Raw genomic sequence first — 24,591 nt, forward strand, 5'->3', positions numbered from 1 at the left:
GTGGTGGAAAAGTGATTGTGGTAATAGTGGAGGTGTAGTGGAGGAATAGGGGTGTTGGTTGTAGTTGTGGTGTCGGTTGTAGTTGTGGTGTCGTGGTGGTGGAGGTAGAGAGTTCTATTAATAATGGTGGTAATGGTAGTGGTGTGGTGATGGTTATTGTGAAATAATGGTGGTGCTTATGATGATGATGGCAATGGTGGTGGAAGTGTTAGTGTTAGTGTGGTGGTTATAAATTTAGTAAGCATCAAGCAAATGTTTAAATACTATTTTTTTTTAAAAAAAGAAAGTTAGCCTATATTTTGAGGAGTCTTTTAAAGTTTTTAGGTGACTAACTTATTTGATTTTTATTTAATACAACAAATTTTAAGTTCTGAATTGAGTTATCAAATATTATTTTAGACTTATAATTTTAAAATCTAAATACAAAACACTTTTAAGCAAGACCCTAATTCATATGAGTATTGTTAATTTTTCCTAGGGCGTGATACGGTGTTGAGCCATATTCATGTTGTGTGGTTTTCGGTTAGGGTCGAAATTAATTCAACACTAACTCAACTGGTTTATTATTTAGTGTATCGTGTAGTATTATTTTGTTTATATCTAATTATGTCTTGTTAATGTGTCATATCAAAAAAATTCACCCTTAGTTAAAAATATTATTTATATTGAAAAATTAAAAAAATTCTTCACAAGCTAAATTTTAATAAAAATGAAATTATTCATAAAAATATTCGATTGCAACTCAATTCCATTTCTCTATATCTTATTATTATTTTTATTATATTAATGTTAAAATAGTAGGCAAAAAATACTATATTAAATTTAAAAAAACTAAATTAACCTTAGAATCTATTTTATATATTTTTTAATCAAATGAATAGAGCATAAGAAATTAAAAAATGTCATGCAAATAATATATTAAAATATGTAATTAATTTTTATTAAATGAACTATCAGTATTAACTTTGTTATATTGATTCAACATTAGTCTAATTTATTTAATATTCTTGTTATTAGATCATGTCATATTTGTGTTCATATTAAAAAAATAATCAAATCTTAACCTCTATGGTTTAAATTATGTTTTTAATGTTATATCGAAAACTCTCATCCTTTTTCTAAATTTTAAATTATGAAAAGTAATAATAATAATAATAATAATAATAACAACAAGGGACATATTTTAGTCCAAATTATTTTCTAATGTTCCCAGAAGTCTGGTAGATGGCACGGCATAGTTACAAAAACACTCTTGTGAGTGTGAGGCACGTGTTGTGGGATTCAAAAACTTCCGAGATTATCAATGTGGCAAAAGTGCCGAAAATAGCAGTCCATCATCTAAACATGACTTCACTTCATTTTGTCTCCAGTTTCATATCGTTCCATTGCCGGTGATCGAAATCACATCCTGTTGTGAATATTCACATCCACCTCTTGTGTTATCCTTGTCGAAGTTCACATTGAGACTGTTTGGGGAGTAAAATTTTAGCCTAATTTAAGTTAAAATTTGCGAAAAAACAAAGGGTCTGTTTGGCAAGAGAGTTGGGGGCTAAATTAACAACTACAAGATAAAATTGGCTAAATTAGCTACAATGCGACAAAAACGCTTCAGGATTGTATCTTACATGCAAGGATGGATGAAATTACGAAATTACCCCTGGGTCTTTGTTCACACTATCACAGCCTCGAAAAAACAAAAAGAACATCTGTCACGTAATGTATACAAAATCGTGAACTGAGCCACGTAAAAAAATAAAGTTAAAAATTAATGTATACAAAAAAAATTTACCAAATTAATGTACCAAAAAAAAATTTACGCGACAAATTAATTTGCCAAAAAAATTAATTTACCAAAAAAAATTTACCAAAAATCTTTTTTTACATTTGCCACGTTAAAAAAAAAAGAACATTTATGAAATTAATGTATACAAAAAATTTTTTGACAAAACCATAAAATTAAAGTATACAAAAAAAAAATTGACAAAACCGTAAATTTTAAAAAAAAGAACGACAAAAATACGGTTCATCCAAAAAATGGAAAATAAATTTTAGAAAATAGAAATGAGCATTTTCCACGTAATTTACAAATACATGAAACACATGAAACCCCATTTTTGAAATATAAATACAAATTAATGTATACAAAAAAATAAAATGACAAAAACGTAAATTAAAAAAAAAAGAACGACCAAAATACGGCTCATCCAAACAAAAATAAAAAAATTAAAACATAAAAAAAGAAATTAGCATTTGCCATGTAATTTACAATTAAATAAAACACATGAAAACCCATTTTTGAAATATAAAAAAAATTAATGTGTACAAATAAAAAAATGACAAAAACGTAAATTAAAAAAAATAAGGACAAAAATACGCCTCATTCAAAAACATTTAAAAAAAAAACATAAAAACATAAATTACCATTCGCCACGTAATTTACAAATAAATAAAACACATAAAAACTCATTTTTGAAAAATAAAAGAAGTTCTTGTATACCAATAAAAATAAATGAGGGAAAAAACGTAAATTAAAGAATAAGAACTAATTAATTTATAAAAAATAAAAATGACAAAAACATAAATTTCTTAAATAAAAAAAAAACATCAAAATCCGCCAAATCCAAACCCAAAATAAAAAAAATAAAATCCAAATTCGGTCCAAAGGGAGGCTGATGTGGAGGACCACTTTCATTGCCTCACAAGTAAAAGTTGAACATGAAGGGCTGTTTGGTCATTTAACAGGAAGACACCTCACCAAAAAGTCAAAAAGCCAAAAAAATCAAAAAGTCCTTCCCAAACCAGACTTTTTAGCCCCAAGTTAAAATAGCCAAAAAAGTCAAAAAACCAATTCACTTCCCAAACGGAGGCAAAATAAGCTAAAATAATTAAAAGACAAAATGTCACATCAAATCCATAATCATGTCATTTTTTTTCTCACAAATATCACATCCAACTACAAAAAAAAATCTAATCATCTTTCCAAACACAAAAATTTTAACTTGCTAAAATAGTCAAAAACTAAAATAGTTTACTAAAATAGCAACTTTCCAAACACTCACATACGTCAGGCACTCTTGACTATTGTATGAACACTCTATTAAGCTTCAATGTGAATATTCACATCACAAATATTGTGTTGCCATTTGATTTGAACATCCCTCTAAGATTTTCTAACATATGGTATTCTAAACAATGTGGAGATTCACATTAACAAATTTGAACAATCGTTATGGACAACAAAAGCCCTTCAATGTAAAACCTATTGTAGGAATGAAAAGATTCATATCATAGTGTCAAACATTTCAAATCTTTTGATATTCTAACAATGTGGATATTCATATTAATGAGTAGGAAGAATCATCAATAGAGATTGCAAATGAAACACGATAACGAGTCCGATAGCAAAACCCTCGCAACATTGTATTGCCTCATTTAGAGGCTCGCTCAATGGGCCGCTATATATAGGGGTGTAAATTTGGCCCAACCCACATCGGATCGGGCCTCTAGGCCTGGGGCCCAGCCCAGCCCATGTTGGGTCTTGCGGGCTCCTGCTAAAATTTGCGCCGGTTTACAGGCCAAAAAATTAGGTCTAAATCTAGGCTTAAGCCCAAGGGTATTTGGGCCTTGGGCAGGCCGGTGCTCCGAGCCTCGAGTTGACTCGGTGGACCTGGGTTTAGCCTTAGTCTTGGACAGGTCTAACCATTTTTTATTATTATTATTTTTTTTACCAAAATTTTATTATTTTCTACTAAAAAATGCAGTAAGCCTCTAGCAAGGCTAGGCCTTTAGTGGACCTTAAGTGGGCCAATGAGTCGGGCCACGGGCGGGGCCGAGTTTCAAAAGGATGGCCCAAGCCCTAGCCTAAGGGCTCAGACCCAGGCCCACCTCGGGCAACGGGCAAACTTCAGGCCACCTACAGGCCGCAGGTCATTTTTACACTCCTAACTGTATGCAACCATCCTATTACCATTGACAATCTCAGAGTTTGAGCGGTGGTGGCGGTGTTCTGGATGAGCCACTAACTTCAAACTCTTATATGTATATATATATATAGAGAGAGAGAGAGAGAGAGAGAGAGAGATAATTTACAATTCAACATGTTTTTGCTAGATTAAATCTCAAATATAAAAATTGAGATTTGGTGAATTAAATTTTCAAAATAATAAAATTTATTAAAATACAAGAATGTCTATTGCACTTGTGGTACAAGTACATAAAAATTATTATTATAGAAAAAATTATTATAAAAAAGTATTATTACTACTAAGTTCATTATCATAGAAAAACAAATAAAATTATTATTATTATTATAATAATAAATTATTTTGGTAAAAAACAAAATTTATAACAAATTCTATAAAAAGGGAAAATAAAATAAAAACAAAAATCCTTGAGTAATTTTTTTATTTTTTTCAATCAACAGAAGTAAATCTATCAGTTTGTTAACTAACGATTGCTCTCGCCAACGATCTAAGGTTTCTGTCTCTCCTCTCCATACGCAAATATATTTATAAGCACATTATGATGCATCCATAACATTCATTCACCAAAATGTCTTAATTTTTTTTTGCGAAGAATATATGTATTTGAATGTAGATTGATGCGTTGAATGATATTATTGATCAGGTATTGAATTGTCGATTGTGGGTTTTGTGAGAGAAGCGAATTTGATATATATATATATATAGAATGATGGAATCAACAACAAGTCCGACAGAGTTTGATTATTTGTTCAAGTTGTTGATGATCGGAGACTCTGGTGTTGGCAAGAGCAGTCTTCTTCTCAGTTTCACCTCCGACACCTTCGAAGATCTTTCTCCCACCATTGGTAATCGATCAATATTTCTCTATATTTATTATTGATAATACAATTTGTAATATTATTGTTTTATGTTAATTCGGTGTTTTAGAATATCATAACTTGAATCTCACAATTACTTTCACCAGACCCTGATTTTAGTTTCCTTAGGTTTCATAAGTTTTTGATTTTTTTTTTAATCTCTCTCTCTCTTTTTGCCTGCATTTGCTCAGAAGCCAAACATGGTAATTCTTGCTAGTTATTATTAATCTGATCATTAAAATGGCAACTTGATTTATCAAAAAGAAAAAAATGGCAACTTAGTTGCACAAAATTTTGACCATCCATAATTGATTTTTTCTCTCCTTGGTAGTTTATTTATATGTTGCTTTGAAGAAATAAAATGGTATGTTAACACTTGGTGAAGCCGAGATGACATGACACAAACATGATCAACATGACATGATTCGCACACTTAAATTGCAGGTTAAATCAAACTTGAAAATTGTGTTTTTGAATATATAAAATATGGGTTATTCAGTAGGCCCAGTTGGGTTGTGGTTTTAGTTTTCTCACATTTCTAATATCTTGATTTCTTTTCTTCTTTTCCCATACATTTTGTTAGAAGCCAAACATGCAATTCTTTTTCCTCTGTATTAGTTATTTATTTGATGCTTTCTTTTTGAGAAATAAAATGGTAATACTCTGAAGTAGTCAGTTCGGGTTGGATTAGAACTAGAAAAACATTTGTTTTTGAATCTGAAACCAAAATAGTTGTTGTCCTTAACCAAATATTTGTTTTGATCGATAAACAATTTTAATTGTCGCAAAGGGCATATATTATTATTTGTTGCTAACACACCCAATGTTTTTGAAATACAAGAGTTTCATTCATTTTGTTTATTTATTTCGCATGGATGGATATGTAAGCATGTAGAGTCTCCCATACATAGTAGCCGCTTCTTGTTTATAAAAATCATTATTTGAATCCGTTAGTTTACTATTTTTCATGATCCAATTTACATCTCTTCTTTACACACAGGTGTTGATTTCAAGGTCAAATATGTCGTTGGTGGGGGTAAAAAATTGAAGCTTGCAATCTGGGATACAGGTAATGAAGCTGGTTTTCCTTTTGTGCTTGTTTCTATTCTTCTTTAAGGGAATAGATGTTTGTCCTTGTCCTTATTGTTGCCGGATTTTTTTAGTTGTCTGTAAAAGTTTTCTTTTCTTTTTTCATTTTGTTTTTCTTTTTTCTATAGGTTATGCTATCACTAAACGTTATGTTTTGTTGATATTTGACAATGTTGTAGAGGTCTTGATCAAAGTAATAATTTGTCAGCCATACTTGTAGATCACAAGGGGGTTGGTTGGGTTGATTCATAATTCCTATTTGTTATCTGAAATGTCATATGAAAATTTCCAGAAAGAAGATTTGGTGAAATTTGATTGCGAAAACATATGAATCCATCAAATTTTAGATTCATTTACAACTATATTTGACTAACCATTATTGCACAAAGCAATAGATAAATTAGATGAGATAGCGGTAAAGACCTGGGAATAAAATCTAATGTCTTGGGTTTGAGTCTCCCAAGGGGCCACTAAAGGTTTGCCCGTTAATTGTAGGGCCTCCAGGGATTAGTTCTTGTCTGTCCAGATATGAGGTAACTCAGGTCCCATTGGGATCGGCTTAGCGGGAGATACCTAAAGGGACGTTAACTATGTGAGGTTATAGTGAATTATCATATTTGTTGATATCTTATGAATTCTTTGTGCATTTCCATTTCTTTTCTTTCAAATAATGAATTTAAATATGGCCTAGCATGTTCACTAAAAACAAATTTTGCAACTCTAGGACTTCCTTAATTAGTTGTCACTTGTTAAGATAATGATGCTGATGTTTCGTTTCTCCTTTAGATTTTTTAATTTTAGGAACTCTAAAGTCTAAAACCTTCAATTTGTTTGGGAGTAGAGCTTCTTAAAATAATGTGAGAATTTTCTGTTTACGCTTCTTTTCTACAATAAAGAATCTGGAAAATGTTTTGTAACTATTTTGAAGTAATAATATTTTAGCAAGTGTAAAAATATAATTGCTATTATTTTCATGTATATATATAGAGTATATTTATATGTTATTGTGACTTCGCTGTGTTTGTGTCCTGAATGAATTTTAAAAAATTGTCATATCAAGATGTATATCCTTATTGTACTTCAGGTTCAAGTTAAGCATTGGTTACTATGTGTTAAAATCCACCTACTCTCCACCTACTTCACCCACTTAAACCTACTCCACTAAACCTAACCCACTACACCACTACCACCTCACCTACTCCACTAAACCTAACCCACTACACCACTACCACCTCACCTACTCCACTAAACCTAACCCACTACACCACTACCACCTCCACTTCACCTACTCCTTACCTACTACACACTCACCCTCTTCTATATATAGGAATCATGAATCATTGTAATATCAATAACATTATATCAATCAACAATACAATTCTCTATTTCTCTTTATACATTAAATTTCTACATGGTATCAGAGCCATAAGATTTAGGCCCGTATTTTGTTTTCTCACCGGCGGGCAGCCGGCCGGCAACCTTGCCTTCGCTGCCCGCTGGAATTTTGTACACATACCTTCACTTTCCTGCATCTTCCAACTTTCTTACAACTGTTGTCCCATAGATGGGCTTCATATCTACCAGTCCATCTATGCCTTGTGACACCTCTATACTGTGAAGTCCTCTGTCCAAATGTATCAATGGACTTCCTATGGCCAACCTGCTTCTGATCAAGCTTCTCAGCCCTCTTTTCTTCCCCTCCTTGAATGGTGTTTGGTACACCTCATGGCCTCTAAATGCATAGTAATCTGAGTATTGCTGGGCTTGAATCTGCTGTTGTTGACTATTGTTGGTCTCATGATCTGGGTTGTGGTGGTAGTACATGCTCTCTTCTTACATGAGAAGGCGCGTCACTGTCGGAATACAGGCTGCCGCCTCTGGCCCCTTAAGCTTCCGCTGCTTCCGCCCTACTCTTGCTGGCGGCGCCGCACCTGCGCTGAAGGTTGCCCAATTTAGGCGGAAAGTTTGCTCGGTATTTGGCATTGTAGTACCATTGGTTGTCGATGGCATCATCTTCACAGCCTCAATCTCTCTCCTCGAAATCACAGTGAATTGAAATTCGGCAACAAATGGTATACAGAGTGGTAGTAGTACTGTTTTTGTGCGAAGGGACAGAAATCATCACATTTCTCACCTTTTTTCTTTTATTTTGTCCTCCACTTTACACCTCACATGCCTTCTCTCTGTCTAAACAATAATTTTCCACCACCCAACTTTCTTTTTATTTTATTTTCTTTTCTTTTATCACCAACTCACTTCTTATGATGAAAACACATGCCTTAATTTATTTTAATAACATGAGTGGCCTCCCTTTTTCCACCATCTCCCTCTTTTTCTACACAATATTTTTTGTACCACCGCCCACTCCATGATACCCATATTAATATTATTATTATTTTCACAAAAAAAAAAAAAAAAAAAAAAAAAAAAAAAAATTCATTCCAGTTGATTTTTCTGCATTACCACACCTACCATTCGAGTTTGCCAAACACACTTATTTTATTCATGTCAGGATCAACCCCGATCACAAAAAAAAAAAAAAAAAAAAAAAACAAACAAACAAACAAACCACCACAACACACCCAACACCCACAATGGGATTTTTCTTCTCTACTCTGCTGCAGGTCTCTTCTTCTTGCCTCCGTCCTGGACGGCCCTTGCCGGTGTTGCCTCCGTGTTTCCCACACCACCGAGCACATTCACTCCACCCTGCTCCTCCACTACAGCATATGGCGGCCCTCCAAATCGGAACATAAAACTGGCCTTCCGCTTCAGCTCCTTGTTTTCCGCCTTTAGCACACTTATCTCTGCTCGCGCATCCTTATACATGCGTTGGAGCAGAGCCAGTTGGGCGTTTAACTGCTGCACCTCATTTGTCCTACTCTGCAGCCGGTGCGACAAATTTGTGACCGCCGTCATGGACTCCACACATGCCTTCAAAGTATACTGATTAGCCTCCACATCCGTTTGCACTGCCATTTTTTGCTCCACCGACCGCATCGGAAAGTTCAACGGAGCAAACTCCGGGGCGCTTGGTTGAGGTTCCAGTGCCACCGCACCAGTTATTTCTCTTGTGGGCTCGTTCAGTTCTGGAAAGAGCGTGAGCAGGTTCTGGGTAGCTGGACGGGAAGAAGAGGCCATGTTTTTGGGTTGCTAAGTGTTTCGGAAGGGTTGGTGACAGAATGGCAACAAAGTGTTCCACAGTTTCTCTCTCCGCAGAGGCAGAGTTTTTTTCAGCGAAGGGTTGGTTTTAGAGGTTTCAGAATGGTATGCCTCAGCCTCAGCCTTCGTCTTGGATAAATAGCCGAGGCAGCCACGCGTATCGCGCGCCTCTTGCCGCCCGACAAACTGGCACGCCTTTTCATGGCACATCTTTTGACAAAGTGGACACGCCTTTTGATGGCACGCCTTTTGATGGCACGCCTTTTGATGAATTGGGCACGCCTTTTGATGGCACGCCTTTTGACAAAATTGGGCACACCTTTTGAGGGTGCCACTTTTACAAGGGTCCGACAAGACTCTATAAACTGTCCCGACATTTGATACCGGTTAGCTTTTTCAAGGGTCCGACAAGACTCTGTAAACTGTCCCGACATTGATTCCGGTTAGCTCCTTTATGGGTCCGACAAGACTCTGTAAACTGTCCCGACATTGATTCCGGTTAGCTCCTTTATGGGTCCGACAAGACTCTGTAAACTGTCCCGACATAGATTCCGGTTAGCTCCTTTATGGGTCCGACAAGACTCTGTAAACTGTCCCGACATTAATTTCGGTTAGCTCCTTTATGGGTCCGACAAGACTCTGTAAACTGTCCCGACATTGATTCCGGTTAGTTTCTACAAGGGTCCAGCAAGACTCCATAAACTGTCTTCTACAACGGTCCGACATGACCCCATAAACTGTCTTCTACATCGGTCTGACACCACCATACAGTGTCCTCTACAACGTTATGACACCACCATCCAGTGTCTTCACCAATGGTCTGACACGACCATACCGTGTCTCCTATCCTCTTTTATTTTTATGTATTTTCTTATTTTGTTACTCTCTCCAAACTCAAGTTGGTTAGTTCCTATCCCCCTTGAGTTTGCGGGGGGCTGTTAAAATCCACCTACTCTCCACCTACTTCACCCACTTAAACCTACTCCACTAAACCTAACCCACTACACCACTACCACCTCACCTACTCCACTAAACCTAACCCACTACACCACTACCACCTCACCTACTCCACTAAACCTAACCCACTACACCACTACCACCTCCACTTCACCTACTCCTTACCTACTACACACTCACCCTCTTCTATATATAGGAATCATGAATCATTGTAATATCAATAACATTATATCAATCAACAATACAATTCTCTATTTCTCTTTATACATTAAATTTCTACACTATGTAAACCAAAAATATTAATTATTTGTAAGGAGATTGTTAAAAAGAGATATGAGAAGCAGATGCAAATGAAAGGCTTCGAAGATATGGTTTGACAGGCTAAAGAACAAGTATTTCTTGGAAATTTCATGCATTGTCTTTCAATTGCTGCATACGAGCCCAGCAACTCAGAATCAACATGGATGTTGGTGTTATTAAAATCAAATCGTGAATTACTGATCAATTTTGGTGAGGTTCTATGCGAGCGAAAAGAACCCAAGTCTCTCTACAATGGTATTTGGTGAAGCCTCTAATTTTTTAGGACTTGATTTTGGATGAAGTTGAGTTGGCTTGATGTGAAAAGCTTACATGCAATTCGATGCCATCATATCCCTTCTCAATAGTGTCTAAGCATTGGATTTATCTAGTTCACAAATGCAACAACACAAGGACTTTACTATATGATAATATTTCTTGATGTTTTCTTTTAATTTCTAGGGTTGAAAAAAATGTTTTTCCCTACAACATTGAGTGAAACAGATTTTTCGCTTGATTTGAAGCACCCATTCATCTAAGTAACATAACATGGGATTTACATACATTACCTAGTAAGCTAAATTTATCAGATTTACTTGTTGGGTGCTAGACATGTCAAACACAATTTCCATAACTTTACCAAAGTGTCACATGAAAACAGGGTCTGCATCATACAATCACATAATCTCTGTAAAATTCACATTATCTTTTGTCATGCAAATATATAGTAAATCTGTAACTCTCATCATCTTTTGCTTCTTAAATTCTAGTTAGAGTGTGCATTTATCTTTTACCTTAGAAATTTAGGCATAAGAATTGAAACAGACAAATTGGTTTGTTGCAGTAGATAAAATAGGATCATTGTAGGACATGGTTTCACTTTAAGTTTTCCACTTGTTGAATGACTGAAATTTTCAAATGCATGATTAACTATTCTGTGAGCCCAAAACATCAGAGGGATAAAAGCTTTGTTTGGTGATGTAGTAGATAGTTACAAAAAGGATAAAAGAATTGTTTATTTTTTATTGAACCATTCTTTATAAGTGCATACCTAAGCATGTTGATCCGATTACAGGGTTTGGCTAAATGATGAAAGAAATTTAGTCTCGTTGCTCATATGACAAAATCTTAACTAGACTACATATTGCAGTTTCATTGCTAATGAGAAACCTATTGGTCTGGAATGTCAATCTGAATGATTCCAATTAACATTGGTTGCTGAATGTTGTGTCATGCAGCTGGTCAGGAGAGATTCAGAACATTGACAAGCTCATACTACCGAGGAGCACAAGGGATCATTATGGGTAATTTTATTTTATTTTATTATTATTTTCTTGAAGAACATCCACTGCCTTTTAGACCAGTTGAGGGGAAATTGTGGATTAAAGCCTTGTTGAAATGCTATGAATTCCACTTTTGTAAGTAGCACATCTAATTGTAAAATTTTGAGAATAGTTAATTTCATATACAAAGATGTAGAGAAGTGTAGGGGATTTTTGGTATGGAGATTTAAGTGGTTTATGACGAAGTAAATGAAATTGGATTGCTTTCCTCTGCTAACAAAGTGATGAACTACATGTCAAAACCAGGCTTCTATGAGATAATCAGTTAAACTTAAAAGCATATGCCAAAATGAGACTTCCCATAGTAGTTAGACTAATTGCTACGATGTAGTGGTTACTTTTATGAACCATTTTGGATGACATTTCATAGCCTCTTTTTCTTTTTAAATTTCCTTTGTGAAGAGTTTTTTAAAGCATTTTTTTGGTTATTGTTTGGTGTATATTTAGTCATCCTTACCTAACAAGGAACCTTGTTTCGGTTATGGGTTAGAAATGGGCATCAAACTCTGTTGGCAATGCATAAAAACAAATAAAATTTAAAGGAACTAAATAATATGTTTTAGTTGTAGTTGGTATATTTTATTATAACATAGAGAAGTTGAGCAAGTAAGTTCGGACATTAGCTGGACCTCCTTTACTGCAATCTGTGTATTCTCATTGTTGTGGACAGTAGTGGTTTTGAGAGTGTAATGCACGCTAATAATTGGCTTAAACCACCTTCCTGTCCAGATTACATGTCCCTTAATTGGGTGTCTTAGTGTTTTCTGTCAAGTACTTTTGATATTTGCTAGAAAATATCACTGTGAATTTGAACCTATTTTGCTGACTTGTGGACATCTTTGGGTAAATATGATTAAGGAATAGTCAGTTGCAAGAAACCTCTGATATGCTTAGCGTGGGCTTTGTTTTTTATTTCAATAACATTAAGCTTAAGCATAACTCCCTATTTTCTTTAGTTCAACATTTTTGGCGTTTATAATTGCAACAGTTTATGATGTGACACGTCGAGATACGTTTACTAATCTTTCTGAGGTATGGGGGAAGGAAATTGAGCTCTACTCAACTAATCAAGATTGCATCAAGATGCTTGTTGGAAACAAAGTTGATAAGGTATATCTTCATAACAATTTACACGAAGCACTTCCTTCTTTTTTTCCCCTTGTACTGCTCAATGGATGGAATTTTCTAGAACTGAATTTGATCAGAAAGGGTACTCTTCTTTGCTCTTTTTGGCTAAAACTTAGAAATCCTATGTGAACAATTGGTGTGCAGAATTTACTCTCTCTCTCTCTCTCTCTCTCTCTCTCTCACACACACACACACACACACACACACACCACACACACAGACACACACACACGCACATACACACATTCACAGACATATTGACATTGACCGGATGTATGGATGCATGCACACATATTTTTGTGTATGTCCACTTGTCAAATTTGTTGTAGATGGTTGTAGATTTGCTTATCTTTCTTGTCTAGATCAGTGACAGAGGTTCTGCATTGACAAGATCCTATCATCTATCAGAGGAAAGTGGCAGATTACAAAGGGGAGGGAAATTGGAGGAATGAGGTTCCTGAGGGCTGTAACCTATCCCCCTGAAATTCTTTTAAATTTTTCTTTTTTCTTTTGTGTTGAGCCAAGCTCTTCACTAGCAATTATTCAAGTCTTCTAATGTCAGGCCCATGAAATATGAATTACAACCATCATTTATAAAGTCTCAATCAGTATACCAGAAGAAATGTAACCAGTTGACTCTTTGTCCTCTAAATCTATAAATGTATTACACTAATGATAGAATTTGGTAGGAATAAAATGGTTAGAACTGTTTAAGCATGCTGATTTTTTTTGTAAATGACCTGTTGAATGGTTTTCATCAGATGATGCGTGTCAATTCTGTTCTTGATGGTGAAATGATGACCTTTGAGCCAGAAGTGGCTACTCCATAATGTTTTGTGTAGCAATGGATTGATCTCTTTTCCTATTTTCGTTTCACTTTTTACAGCGTTTTTGCAGAATTACAGTAAGAACCACAAGAAATGATAGAATACATTCAATAACTTAAATACACCTATACTTGTTATGTGTTTGAGGGAAGTGCAAGAAGGCTGAAAGAAGGAAAAAAAATTATGATGATGATCATTGTTATAAGTATGATTTGTCCCTCGCCTCTAGGGAAGAATAAGAAAGAAGGAAAAAAAAAAATTGCTTGGTGGGGCAAGGCTATCTTATAAAAAAGGCAACAGAAGATTCAAGTACTTAGATCTTTATCATCACTCATTGCCATATGTCTTATGTGTTAAATAGTTGTTCATTGGGTTCTTTAAGAAAGAGGGTTTTTCTTTTAGAAAAGAGGGGACAAAAGTTCAGCCAGGATTGTCCATTGTTTTAGCAATAGCTAAAAGTATTGTGGTGATGGATTTTGGTCCCTTGCGCATGTAACCCAAAGTTTCAGTTCTATGTCATATACAACTCACATCCTCTTTTCCCCTTGTATTGGGTAAACAAACTGATGCATACTATAAGAAGATCAAGAGTATAACTAAAGAAGCAATAAAGTTTTTAAATTGCTTGATTTCAAGCTAAACACACTTGGGACTTACGGTGATTATGTTTTAGCCTTATTAAGTCTTGTTTTACGCTTGTTTTTACATTATCTATAATCTATATCTATGTCGCAGGCAGTTTTTAAGGTTAGGGGTGTTGTGGTAATTTTAGGTTTTCTGGACATGGGCTGTAGGAGTTCATCATGGGTCATGGTATGGAGCAAAGTTATGCATTAGGGTTTTTATTGAAGAGCTTTACTTGATCTTAGATAGTTTTTAGAAGTCAAAAATTTAATTAGTTTTCTTTTTGGAAATTGTAATCCTTGTTGGTGAAAGAAGTTTCCCTAGTCTATATTGTAAGAAATAATGTATAGAGAAAGAGAGAGAATAAATTGTATGTATTATTATTGATTGATGTATATTGATTGTTGAATTATTGAATGCTACAATGATTCCTATATATAGAAGAGTAGGTGGTAGTAGGTGGTAGATGGAGTAGGTAAAGTGGAGGTGGTAGTGGTGTAGTGGGTTTAGTGGAGTAGGTGAGGTGGTAGTGGTGTAGTGGGTTAGGTTTAGTGGAGTAGGTGAGGTGGTAGTGGTGTAGTGGGTTAGGTTTAGTGGATGAAGTAGGTGATAGGTTTTAACAGCCCCCCGCAAACTCAAGGGGGATAGTAACTAACCAACTTGAGTTTGGAGAGAGTAACAAAACAAGAAAATACATAAAAAATAAAAGAGGATAAGAGACACTGTATGGTCGTGTCAGACCATTGGTGAAGACACTGGATGGTGGTGTCATAACGTTGTAGAGGACACTGTATGGGGGTGTCATAACCATGTAGAGGACACTGTATGGTGGTGTCATAACGGTGTAGAGGACACTGGATGGCGGTGTCAGACCGATGTAGAAGACAGTTTATGGGGTCATGTCGGACCGTTGTAGCAGACAATGTTGTGACAGTTGTGGTGACAGTTTACGGAGTCTTGCTGGACCCTTGTAGAAACTAACCGGAATCAATGTCGGGACAGTTTACAGAGTCTTGTCGGACCCATGAAGGAGCTAACCGGAATCAATGTCGGGACAGTTTACAGAGTCTTGTCGGACCCTTGTAGAAACTAACCGGAATCAATGTCGGGACAGTTTACAGAGTCTTGTCGGACCCATGAAGGAGCTAACCGGAATCAATGTCGGGACAGTTTACAGAGTCTTGTCGGACCCCTAAAAAGTCGCACCCTCAAAAGGTGTGCCCAATCTTTCAAAAGGCGTGCCATCAAAAGGCGTGCCCAATCCATAAAAAGGCGTGCCATCAAAAGGCGAGCCCAAGTCATAAAAAGATGTGCCGGACATGATGGCGAGACACGTGAGTGCCTTGGCTGGCGCGCCCGTTTGTCGTCTGGCGTCAAGTGGCGCGCGATACGCGTGGCTGCCTCGCTATTTAACCAAGGTTGATGCTGAGGCAGAGGCAGAGGCAGAGACAAAAACCTGCTAGAAAAACTCTGAAAAACTCTTCGTTTTCTAAGAGAGATTTCTGAGAGAGATACTCTGTAACACTCTGTTTTCTGAGAGAGATTTCTGAGAGAGATACTCTGTAACACTCTGTTGTCTGAGAGAGATTTCTGAGAGAGATACTCTGTAACACTCTGTTTTCTGAGAGAGATTTCTGAGAGGGACACTCTGTAACACTCTGTTGTCCAGAAAATGGCTTCGTCTTCCCGTGGTCTGCTCACTCTCTTTCCAGACCTTAACGAGTCAACAAGAGAGATAATTGGTGCGGGGGCCAGTGAACCTCAACCAAGCGCCCCAGGGTTTGCTCCGTTGAACTTTCCTATGCGGTCTGTGGAGCAAAAAATGGCAGTGCAAACTGACATTGAAGCCAATCAGTATACTCTGAAGTAATGTGTGGAAACCATGACTGCGGTCACAAACTTGTCGCACCGGCTGCAGAGCAGGACAAATGAGGTGCAGCAGTTAAACGCCCAACTGGCTCTGCTCCAACGCATGTATAAGGATGCGCGAGCAGAGATAAGTGTGCTAAAGGCGGAAAACAAGGAGCTGAAGCGGAAGGCCAGTTTTATGTTCCGATTTGGAGGGCCGCCATATGCTGCAGTGGAGGAGCAGGGAGTAGTGATCATGCCCAGTGGAGTGGGAAACACGGAGGCAACACCGGCAAGGGCCGCCCAAGACGGTGGCAAGAAGAAAAGACCGGCGGAATAGGCGAGAAGAAAAATCCCACTGTTCCGATTTGTGTTGGTTGTGTTTTGTTTTGTTTTGTGTTTTTTTATTTTTATTTATTTTTATTTTATTTTTTTTTTATGGTGTAAAATGCTGATCGGGGTTGATCCCCGACATGAAGAAATGACAAGTTTGTAAAATGTTGTTTTTTTTTTTTTTTTTTTTTGTTTTTTTTGTTTTTTTTGTTTTGGGAGTGTTTTGTTGAAAAAATAAAAATAAAATGAAAGAAAACAAGGGAGAAAGAAAATAGATAAAAAATATTTATAGATGGATTATATGAAAAACATCAGTGCGATTGTTTCAAAATAAAGTGGGGTATTTAAAAAAGAGGAAAAGTGACTTGGAAAAAATAAATAAAAATAAGTAATTTTTGAAATCAAATGGAGGAGAGAGAGGGACAAACCCATGTGATAAAGTGGAGAGAGAGTCGGTGAGTGGGGTGCAAAAGGTGAAGGAGAAATGATGGATTGAAAATGGTTTGGGTCAAAAGTGGACACTGTTAGTGGGGAACATGAGTGCATTGATTATTTGATATAATAATAATAAAAATAAAAATAAAAAGTTAGAACAGTTGGAGAGAATGAGTGGAGTATGGTAAGGGTTTCATCCAAAGCCAAAATTCCTGCAGCGAATCACTTCGCAAATCCTAGCATGAGCTTTTTCTCTTTCCAGGCTTATTCATGAATTTCCTGGTGATTTCAAGAGCCTCTGGTGGCATTGTGGCAGAGAACACCCCAACCTGGATTTTGGGTGGCAGCAACTGAGAACACCCCAACCTGGATTTTGGGTGACAGCAACTGGAAAATATCATAGATCTGATTTTTAAAAAACCTCGTGACAGCATTTCATCAGCTTCATCCAAGACAAACATTTTGATGTAAACAGGGCGAAGTGATTGTCTCCGCAACATGTCAAACACACGACCAGGAGTACCAACAACAACATGAACCCCACTGGAGAGAATGCGCTGATCTTCGCGCACACTAGTCCCTCCAACACAAGCATGAACCTTCACACTTTGCTGGGCAAGTTCAAGAGTGGGTGGAAGAACCAAAGCTTGGCACTCAACCAAGCTATAATCTAGCTGCTGCAGAATTCCAGAGCAGAATGTTGCAGTGTTTCTAGTTCCAGACTGTCTCGTCATATGAGGTGAAGAATTCTTCTCCATCAGCCTCACACATGACTACAGTTGCACAAATCTTTGTTGATTTTATCAGCGGAATAGGTTGAGGTCCGGCGGGCGGCTAAGGTGAGGTTGCCGCCCGCCGGGGAAGCGAAAATACTAGGTTTTAAACCAGCTCTGATACCATGTAAGAAATAATGTATAGAGAAAGAGAGAGAATAAATTGTATGTATTATTATTGATTGATGTATATTGATTGTTGAATTATTGAATGCTACAATGATTCCTATATATAGAAGAGTAGGTGGTAGTAGGTGGTAGATGGAGTAGGTAAAGTGGAGGTGGTAGTGGTGTAGTGGGTTTAGTGGAGTAGGTGAGGTGGTAGTGGTGTAGTGGGTTAGGTTTAGTGGAGTAGGTGAGGTGGTAGTGGTGTAGTGGGTTAGGTTTAGTGGATGAAGTAGGTGATAGGTTTTAACATATATGAAGTCATGTAATACTTCTAATTTGATAGAGATAGTTTTGAGAGAATTATTTTCAGTAAATATTCTTCTTTTGAGATTGTGTGGTGTAATCAATTGTAGGTGTGATGCCCAAAGGCCTCTAGGAGTGATTCCTAGAGTTTTCTTCTTCTTCTTCTTCTTCTTCTTCTTCTTCTTCCTCTTTATAATTTTCTTGCACTTCTAACCTCTAAAACCACGGAACCAGATCTTTATGAACCCCTATTGAACTTTCAAGCTTGGTATGGTGTCTTCTTTTTACTTCTATAAGTTATTTGGTTGGAGCACAATGCAGGGGTTTTGGGGAACAAATTGAGGACACTGAATCTTTATGGGATAGTTTGTTATGTTTCCTCTTTTTTTGTTTCGGTTTCTGAACCTTTTAAGGGGATTCCATTATTTTTATTTCTAGGGATTGGAGAGCAGTGTGTGATTTGTAGTTTGTAATCTTGTTTTCTTTTTTTTCCAGTTTTTTGGTTGACTTTGGTGGACCTCTTTTTTTGTCAAAATGTTAAAGATTGCATTGGATAAAAGGAACAAAGCATCAAGCGACACGGCCATCAACCCAAAGTGGGTCTACTAGCCATGACAGGGGGATGACATCCAGGAATTGATCCCAACCCCACTAATCTCAAACTTAGCCAAAACATGATCGTAACAAACGCAATGTCACAGCTTGCCAACCTTTCCCTCAAGTGCATAATATCGTGAATAACCACCCACACCCTATGATCTACCGCAACAGTCATCAATCATCGTAATCATAGCTTGAGCATCACCTTTGACAACAATGGACGAGTAATCCCGTTCTAGAGCCATATGAACCACATTTCTAGTTGCCAATGCTTCCACACCCGTAGCTGAGTGGGCACACTCAACATGAATAGCACAAGCAGCCACAAAACAATCTTCCACACTTCTAAAAACAATTCCCACACCCCTTTTAAAAGAGTCCTTGCAAAAAGCACCATCAAAATTTACCTTCAAGGACCTCAAGGTGGATGAGTCCAAACTACACCCATCACAGCCACCACTTTCTTGTATTCCTTTTTAGTTTTCCTTATTGATAATATTCCCTTTGTTGCTTATCAAAGGAAAAAAACAAAAAAGAATACAAAACCAGCAAAGTTGCTGTTCACAGGTAATTTTCACAGTGCCCAAAACAGCTCCAAGCAACCCATAAACATTGTATTTTTGTTCTCCAAATCCTACTCTTTGTTACCTTAACACAAACACCTGTAAAAACTTATATTTTTACCATCTTTCAGCCACGAAAATCAGTTAAAATCAACCTCAAAGCCCACTTTTACTGGTGTAATAGAGTTTTGGGCTTACTGCTTGGAGCAGATTAATGCCATACTCAACCCACATCAATTCGGTGTCAAATCTTAAGCTTTGACCACTACATTCTTACAAAGTGAGAGATCCTATGCGCCACATGCCATATGCCGTAGCGTAGAAGTTTTGGCTTTTAAAGGGAGGAACAATCTTCTAGTGTTCTCAATTGGCTTGCTTCAATTGAGAAGTTTTTTTTATTATAGGATTGGATGGATGATCAAAAAGTAAGATTTGCCAAGATGAAACTTGTAGCTTTGGCACAAATTTGGTGGTATGGTGTTGAAGGAGATTTAAGAAGATTAGAATTGCCACCAATAAGCTCGTGGCAAGAGATAAAAAAGCTAAGCTTCAAGAGAAGTATATGCCTTTAAATTATCATGTAAGGTCATTCGAGCTACTTTTTAATTCAAGACATGACACCATGTTTGAAGAGTATATGCAATTACTTTGGGCGCTTAATTAACACTCGAAATCAAGTTGTGGAAGACCCCTGTCAAACATATGTAGGATTTAAATTTTGTTTAAGGTCAATTGTGCTAAAGTGACTAAAGATGTGGAAGATCCCACCGCTGGTCTTGATCTTAATATACCCTTAGTGCTTATTATAGATGAAGTAGTCTTATTTACATAGTAGATAGTTTGAAACTAAGAAACTCAAACACTTCTAAGAAGTGGCATATCCACATCAGACATTAACACTCATTGGACACTTCCCGACACCTGTTGGACACTCGCCCAAAACTGTCCTATTTTTTCTTAATTTTTTTTTAAACCTTGACACTCTTTGGATATTTGGAGGACATGTGTTCATCGCTTAGACACACATAACACTATAATAAGTTTGAATAAAATAACTTAGGATACAATGATTAAAGAAAAACCATGTAGATTTATATGAACGAGTGTTATGTTGCATTTTTTTTTATTGTATTCGAATAATATATTCTTATTTATAACATTTAACGAATATATAAAACTATATTTTTTATGCTTGTCCTCACGTGTCGTGTTGTGTGTTTGTGTGTGCTTCTTAGGTTTGAAATTTATTCACACTTCCTTTCTTTTTTTATCCTTATTTTTTAGAGGACATTGGCATTTACTTTTTTGGACTCCTCAATTGTTATACAGGTGCATTGATCTTAACATGGCTGCACTGCAATCTAAGATTACTAGATAACGTTAAGACAGTGTACCATATTGTTAGTTGTTATCAATTTGAGGTTTTATTCCATATCTAAATCATTTTTCTTACCCAGGAAAGTGAGAGGGTTGTAACAAAGAAAGAGGGGATAAACTTTGCAAGGGAATATGGATGCCTTTTTATTGAATGCAGTGCAAAAACTCGAGTTAATGTGCAGCAATGCTTTGAAGAGCTTATTTTAAAGGTGTGCAAATTATGGCTTTATTGCTATCATTACTTTTGTATATAAGATCAAGGACTATGTTAGTGCTTGTCCATTCATGTACATGTATTGCCTTAACTTGAGAAACAAAAATACAGTTGTGGACTGTGCATGTAGACCATAGATATGGAACTGTGTTGAACTTGATCACATATCATGGGTGATTAAACATGGTCTACAATGATTACAGTTTTGCTTTACTGCTGTCTATTTCTAGGATTTTTTCAATTTGTATACCATTGTCCATTTTACTGTTGTTTGAGTTTTTGGTCTTTTTTTTTTTTTTTTTTTGGGGGGGGGGGGGGGGGGGGAGCCCAAAGGGCACGACGAGTTCAAAGCAGATACAAAAGTCTAGACCTCTAGGGGCTAACTCTTATATCCACTGCCTTGACCAAGCATGTCTGTCTCGATCTGGCAATTCAATTGAGTGAATCTTAGCAAATGATTTGTTGGACACGTGCCATCTCCATATTCCTTGCTTGGCCTCCAATTATTGCAAATACAAATATAAATAACAAACTCATCCACTTTCACAGATTGAGATTTTGAGGGATTTAGTATTTAGATAAGATATCAGATCCATTCTATTACCCTTATTCTGATAAGCCAACAAGTGGCTGACGTCATTGCCCTAAGTGACTTCTCCTCCCTCTCTGATCTTTGTGAGCCTTGTACTTCATCCATGGTGACCTCCAGTTATTTAAATTATTTTCATTGAAGAACAAAAACCAGAAAGCAGACAAACATCATTATGGTATATTTGAAAAGTTTTGTTTCCAATTTCCTGAAACCAACCTATGAGAAAAGCAAATAACATAGATTTTTGTTCTGGTATTTGTTTGTCATAACTTTGTGAAAAGAAAATTGCTTTCTGAAATCTCCACCAAACGGGTACTTTTTACTTGTATGATTTTGAGTTTTACCGAAAATGATAAAAATGGGCTTTGGAAGTCTTGGCTTAAACAAAATCATGGGATAAGGCTTGTATTGCAGTGAACCCTATTTAGATAGCAGAAATTATGGACCATTACTAGGAATGTGTCGTGCTGTAATGAGGTATGTCAACTTCATTCAAATCTTGGACAAAATAATGAATCGTTTCCTGTGAACCAAACCATCTCAGTTCTGAAAAAAAATCATAAACCAAACCAAACTAAGCCTTGTGTTGTATCCCAATCAAGTGGGGTAGGCTACATGAATTTTTTTTCGCTGCCAGTCTGGTTTATCAAGGGCTATCACCTAGGGGCCAATGCGGCGCCCCTTGGCCCTTTTCCAAAATGCCTGAAGGCATGCGCAACACGTCACTTACAGTAATGCCCTAGTGTTTATTTGCATATTCATATTATAGGGTTCATGTTCATAAGGGGTCTGACAAAGATTTTTACATGTTGGTTGTTCCTAACACACATCCCTCCTTTTATCCATCTGAGCTCGGTCTGGCTGAATAAATTTAAAAAATGGCCCTTTCAAACTGGTATAGATATTTTGGTTTGCCTTGAATATAATTTGATGAGGTTGCATTGCAGTTTGTCATTTTGAAGTTCTGATAAGTCATCACAGAAGAGAGGTTTAACTTGAGTTGTAGTCCCTATGAAACTTGAGTTGAATATGCAATTGCCAAGTCAATTTCGTACTCTCTTTTTTCTGAATTATTTTATTACATCTATGCAGATTTTAGATACGCCTAGCCTCTTAGCTGAGGGCTCCAAGGGTGTCAAAAAGAATATCTTCAAGGAGAAGCCACTGCAATCTGATGCAGCAACCAGCAATTGTTGCTGATTTTCTTCCTTGCTATCAAGGTTCTCGCAATTCTCAGTTACAAGCAGTTGTTGCTGATGCCCTTCTACAATCTCAAAGTTTCTAATATTTCCCAGTCCTAACTCTAGTGTTTGATTCCTCATCACATCCACGAGAAAATTTTTTATACCATATTTGTGTAATTTCCACTCTTTTTATCTGTAAACTATTATCTGTACCGTTGAAAATGAATTTTTGAACGTAATGTCAAGACATGAAAGGAATTCTTAATGAAGTTTAGCATTTTGAAGCTCATTTGCTCTGCAATTTGTAGAGAGATGGTGTTTGTGGCTAATTGGAATTCTCAATGAAGTTCTGTATATATATTTTTTTGTGATTTCAGAAAAAAAAAAAAAAAAAATAGAGAGAAGTTTGAGAAGACTTGATGCACTCTCTAATAATAAGCAATGAGAATTGTAAAGAAAAGAAAGGAAAAAATTGAGGCTCGAATCGTGATTCCATCCTCATTTTTTAACCCTCTGTTTGATTATAGTTTTAAAAATATGATTTCAAATCACATTTCAAAACACATTTCAAAACATATTTGGTAACCAAAGAATTTTTAAATTTTTAGGTCTACTCGGTCATCCACTCGGATATTCTCCTAAACAGTTTTTGAATTTTTGGGTCTCCCCGGTCGTCCGCCCGGACGTCCTGCCGGTTAACCAATAGTGCTTCTTTTTTTTTTTTTTTTTACAATTGCCACCTATTATTTGCAAAAAAAAAAAAAAAAAAAATTATATTTGTTTTTGATATTTTTTTAAATATAGAAATTATCTTTTTAGACCAAAATGATAAATTATTTGGCTATTTATTTAAAATTAACAAAAAAAATTAAATAAAAATTAATTTGTCACAGTAAGTTTTAAAAAATAAAAAAAAACATTTTTAAACAAAATAATTAAAAAAAATTCCAATCAAATATACAATCAAAATTAATTAACTGAATTTTTTTTTAACAAAAAATAATATATATATTTCAATAATTTAAATAAAAAAATATTTTCAGAATTTTTTGAATTTTTTAAATAAAAAATTTATTTTTTTCAATAATTATTATTTTTAATTGAATTTAAAAAAAAAAAGTTTGGTTATGAGCTTTGAATAGAATTTTCAATATAGTTTTAAGTTGTGTATTTGGTTATGAGTTATAAGTTTTTTGAATTAAGTTTAGAAAACTCTTTTCAAAACTCATAACTAAACAACTTTTCTTATTTCAAAACTTATTTCAAAAATTCAAAACTCAATTCAAAATTTAATTCAAAACTCTTTTCAAAACGAATTTTTTGTTTTCAAATCATAGTTTAACAACTCACAAACTCAAAATACAACTCTATTCTCAAATTATAATTTTAAAATTAAACCAAACGTTTTCCTCCATTTATCATCGGCCATTTAAGTGTCTGTGTTTGGATGATAAACTTTTTTAGAGATTTGCAAAGAGAAAAGAAAAAAAAGACAGAAATGAAGAAAAAAAAAAAAGGGCTTAAATTTATTTGTATTTCTCTCAATTGTTTTCTTTTTTTTTTTTTTTAAATCTATCATCCAAACACAATTTGAGTAAGGGTGGCACTAATGCCACACATGAAAAATATGGAGTGACTCACATTTATTGTACAGTAACTTGAAATAACACGCTTATCTTCATATGACATCAACTATAATTTGACTACTCATTCCTCACACAATTTTCTTAAACTGCCCCTTTGTGTGACTTTTCGTTTGCCTAACTACCTAGAATTTTTATCAGTCATTCATTTTTCCGTTCATCTCATTTTAATGTGACAACATAACCATTTAAAATATAAAAAAAAATCAAAACTCATCCAATTTTTTTGAAGTGTCCAACCTTGGTAAAAAATCATGGTATGAAAAACATATATGGTAATAATATATAAACAGAAGCTTTATATATATTTTTGTATACAAAATAAAATGATTTGTTGTTGTTGTTTTCTTT

General features: G+C 35.6%; 1 protein-coding gene across 2 annotated transcripts; it reads left to right on the forward strand.

Annotated features, from left to right (window-relative positions):
• The first annotated feature begins 4,059 nt into the window (after positions 1-4,059).
• On the forward strand, positions 4,060-22,886 carry LOC114310177 (ras-related protein RABC1). 2 transcript variants are annotated; one of them, XM_082889781.1, is made up of 7 exons: positions 4,060-4,475; positions 4,627-4,828; positions 5,841-5,909; positions 11,584-11,649; positions 12,677-12,798; positions 20,688-20,816; positions 22,506-22,886. In XM_082889781.1, exons 2-7 carry the CDS (start codon positions 4,690-4,692, stop codon positions 22,611-22,613), a joined length of 633 nt encoding a protein of 210 aa, XP_082745907.1. In that variant the 5' UTR covers positions 4,060-4,475; positions 4,627-4,689; the 3' UTR covers positions 22,614-22,886. The 2 variants fall into 2 exon arrangements, with proteins under 2 accessions (XP_082745907.1, XP_082745909.1); XM_082889783.1 differs by having other exon boundaries at positions 4,473-4,553.
• The last annotated feature ends 1,705 nt before the right edge of the window (positions 22,887-24,591 follow it).

This window comes from Camellia sinensis, chromosome 1 (assembly GCF_055761805.1).
Source record: "Camellia sinensis isolate YWXY chromosome 1, ASM5576180v1, whole genome shotgun sequence".
NCBI lineage: Eukaryota > Viridiplantae > Streptophyta > Magnoliopsida > Ericales > Theaceae > Camellia > Camellia sinensis.

What these genes read in the sequence shown, in the direction of transcription:
- LOC114310177 (XM_082889781.1), top strand. Translation starts at nt 4,690, where the DNA reads ATGATGGAATCAACAACAAGTCCGACAGAGTTTGATTATTTGTTCAAG. An exon ending in AGATCTTTCTCCCACCATTG is followed by an intron (nt 4,829 to 5,840) that starts GTAATCGATCAA and finishes CTTTACACACAG; the next exon opens with GTGTTGATTTCAAGGTCAAA. An exon ending in TTGAAGAGCTTATTTTAAAG is followed by an intron (nt 20,817 to 22,505) that starts GTGTGCAAATTA and finishes ACATCTATGCAG; the next exon opens with ATTTTAGATACGCCTAGCCT.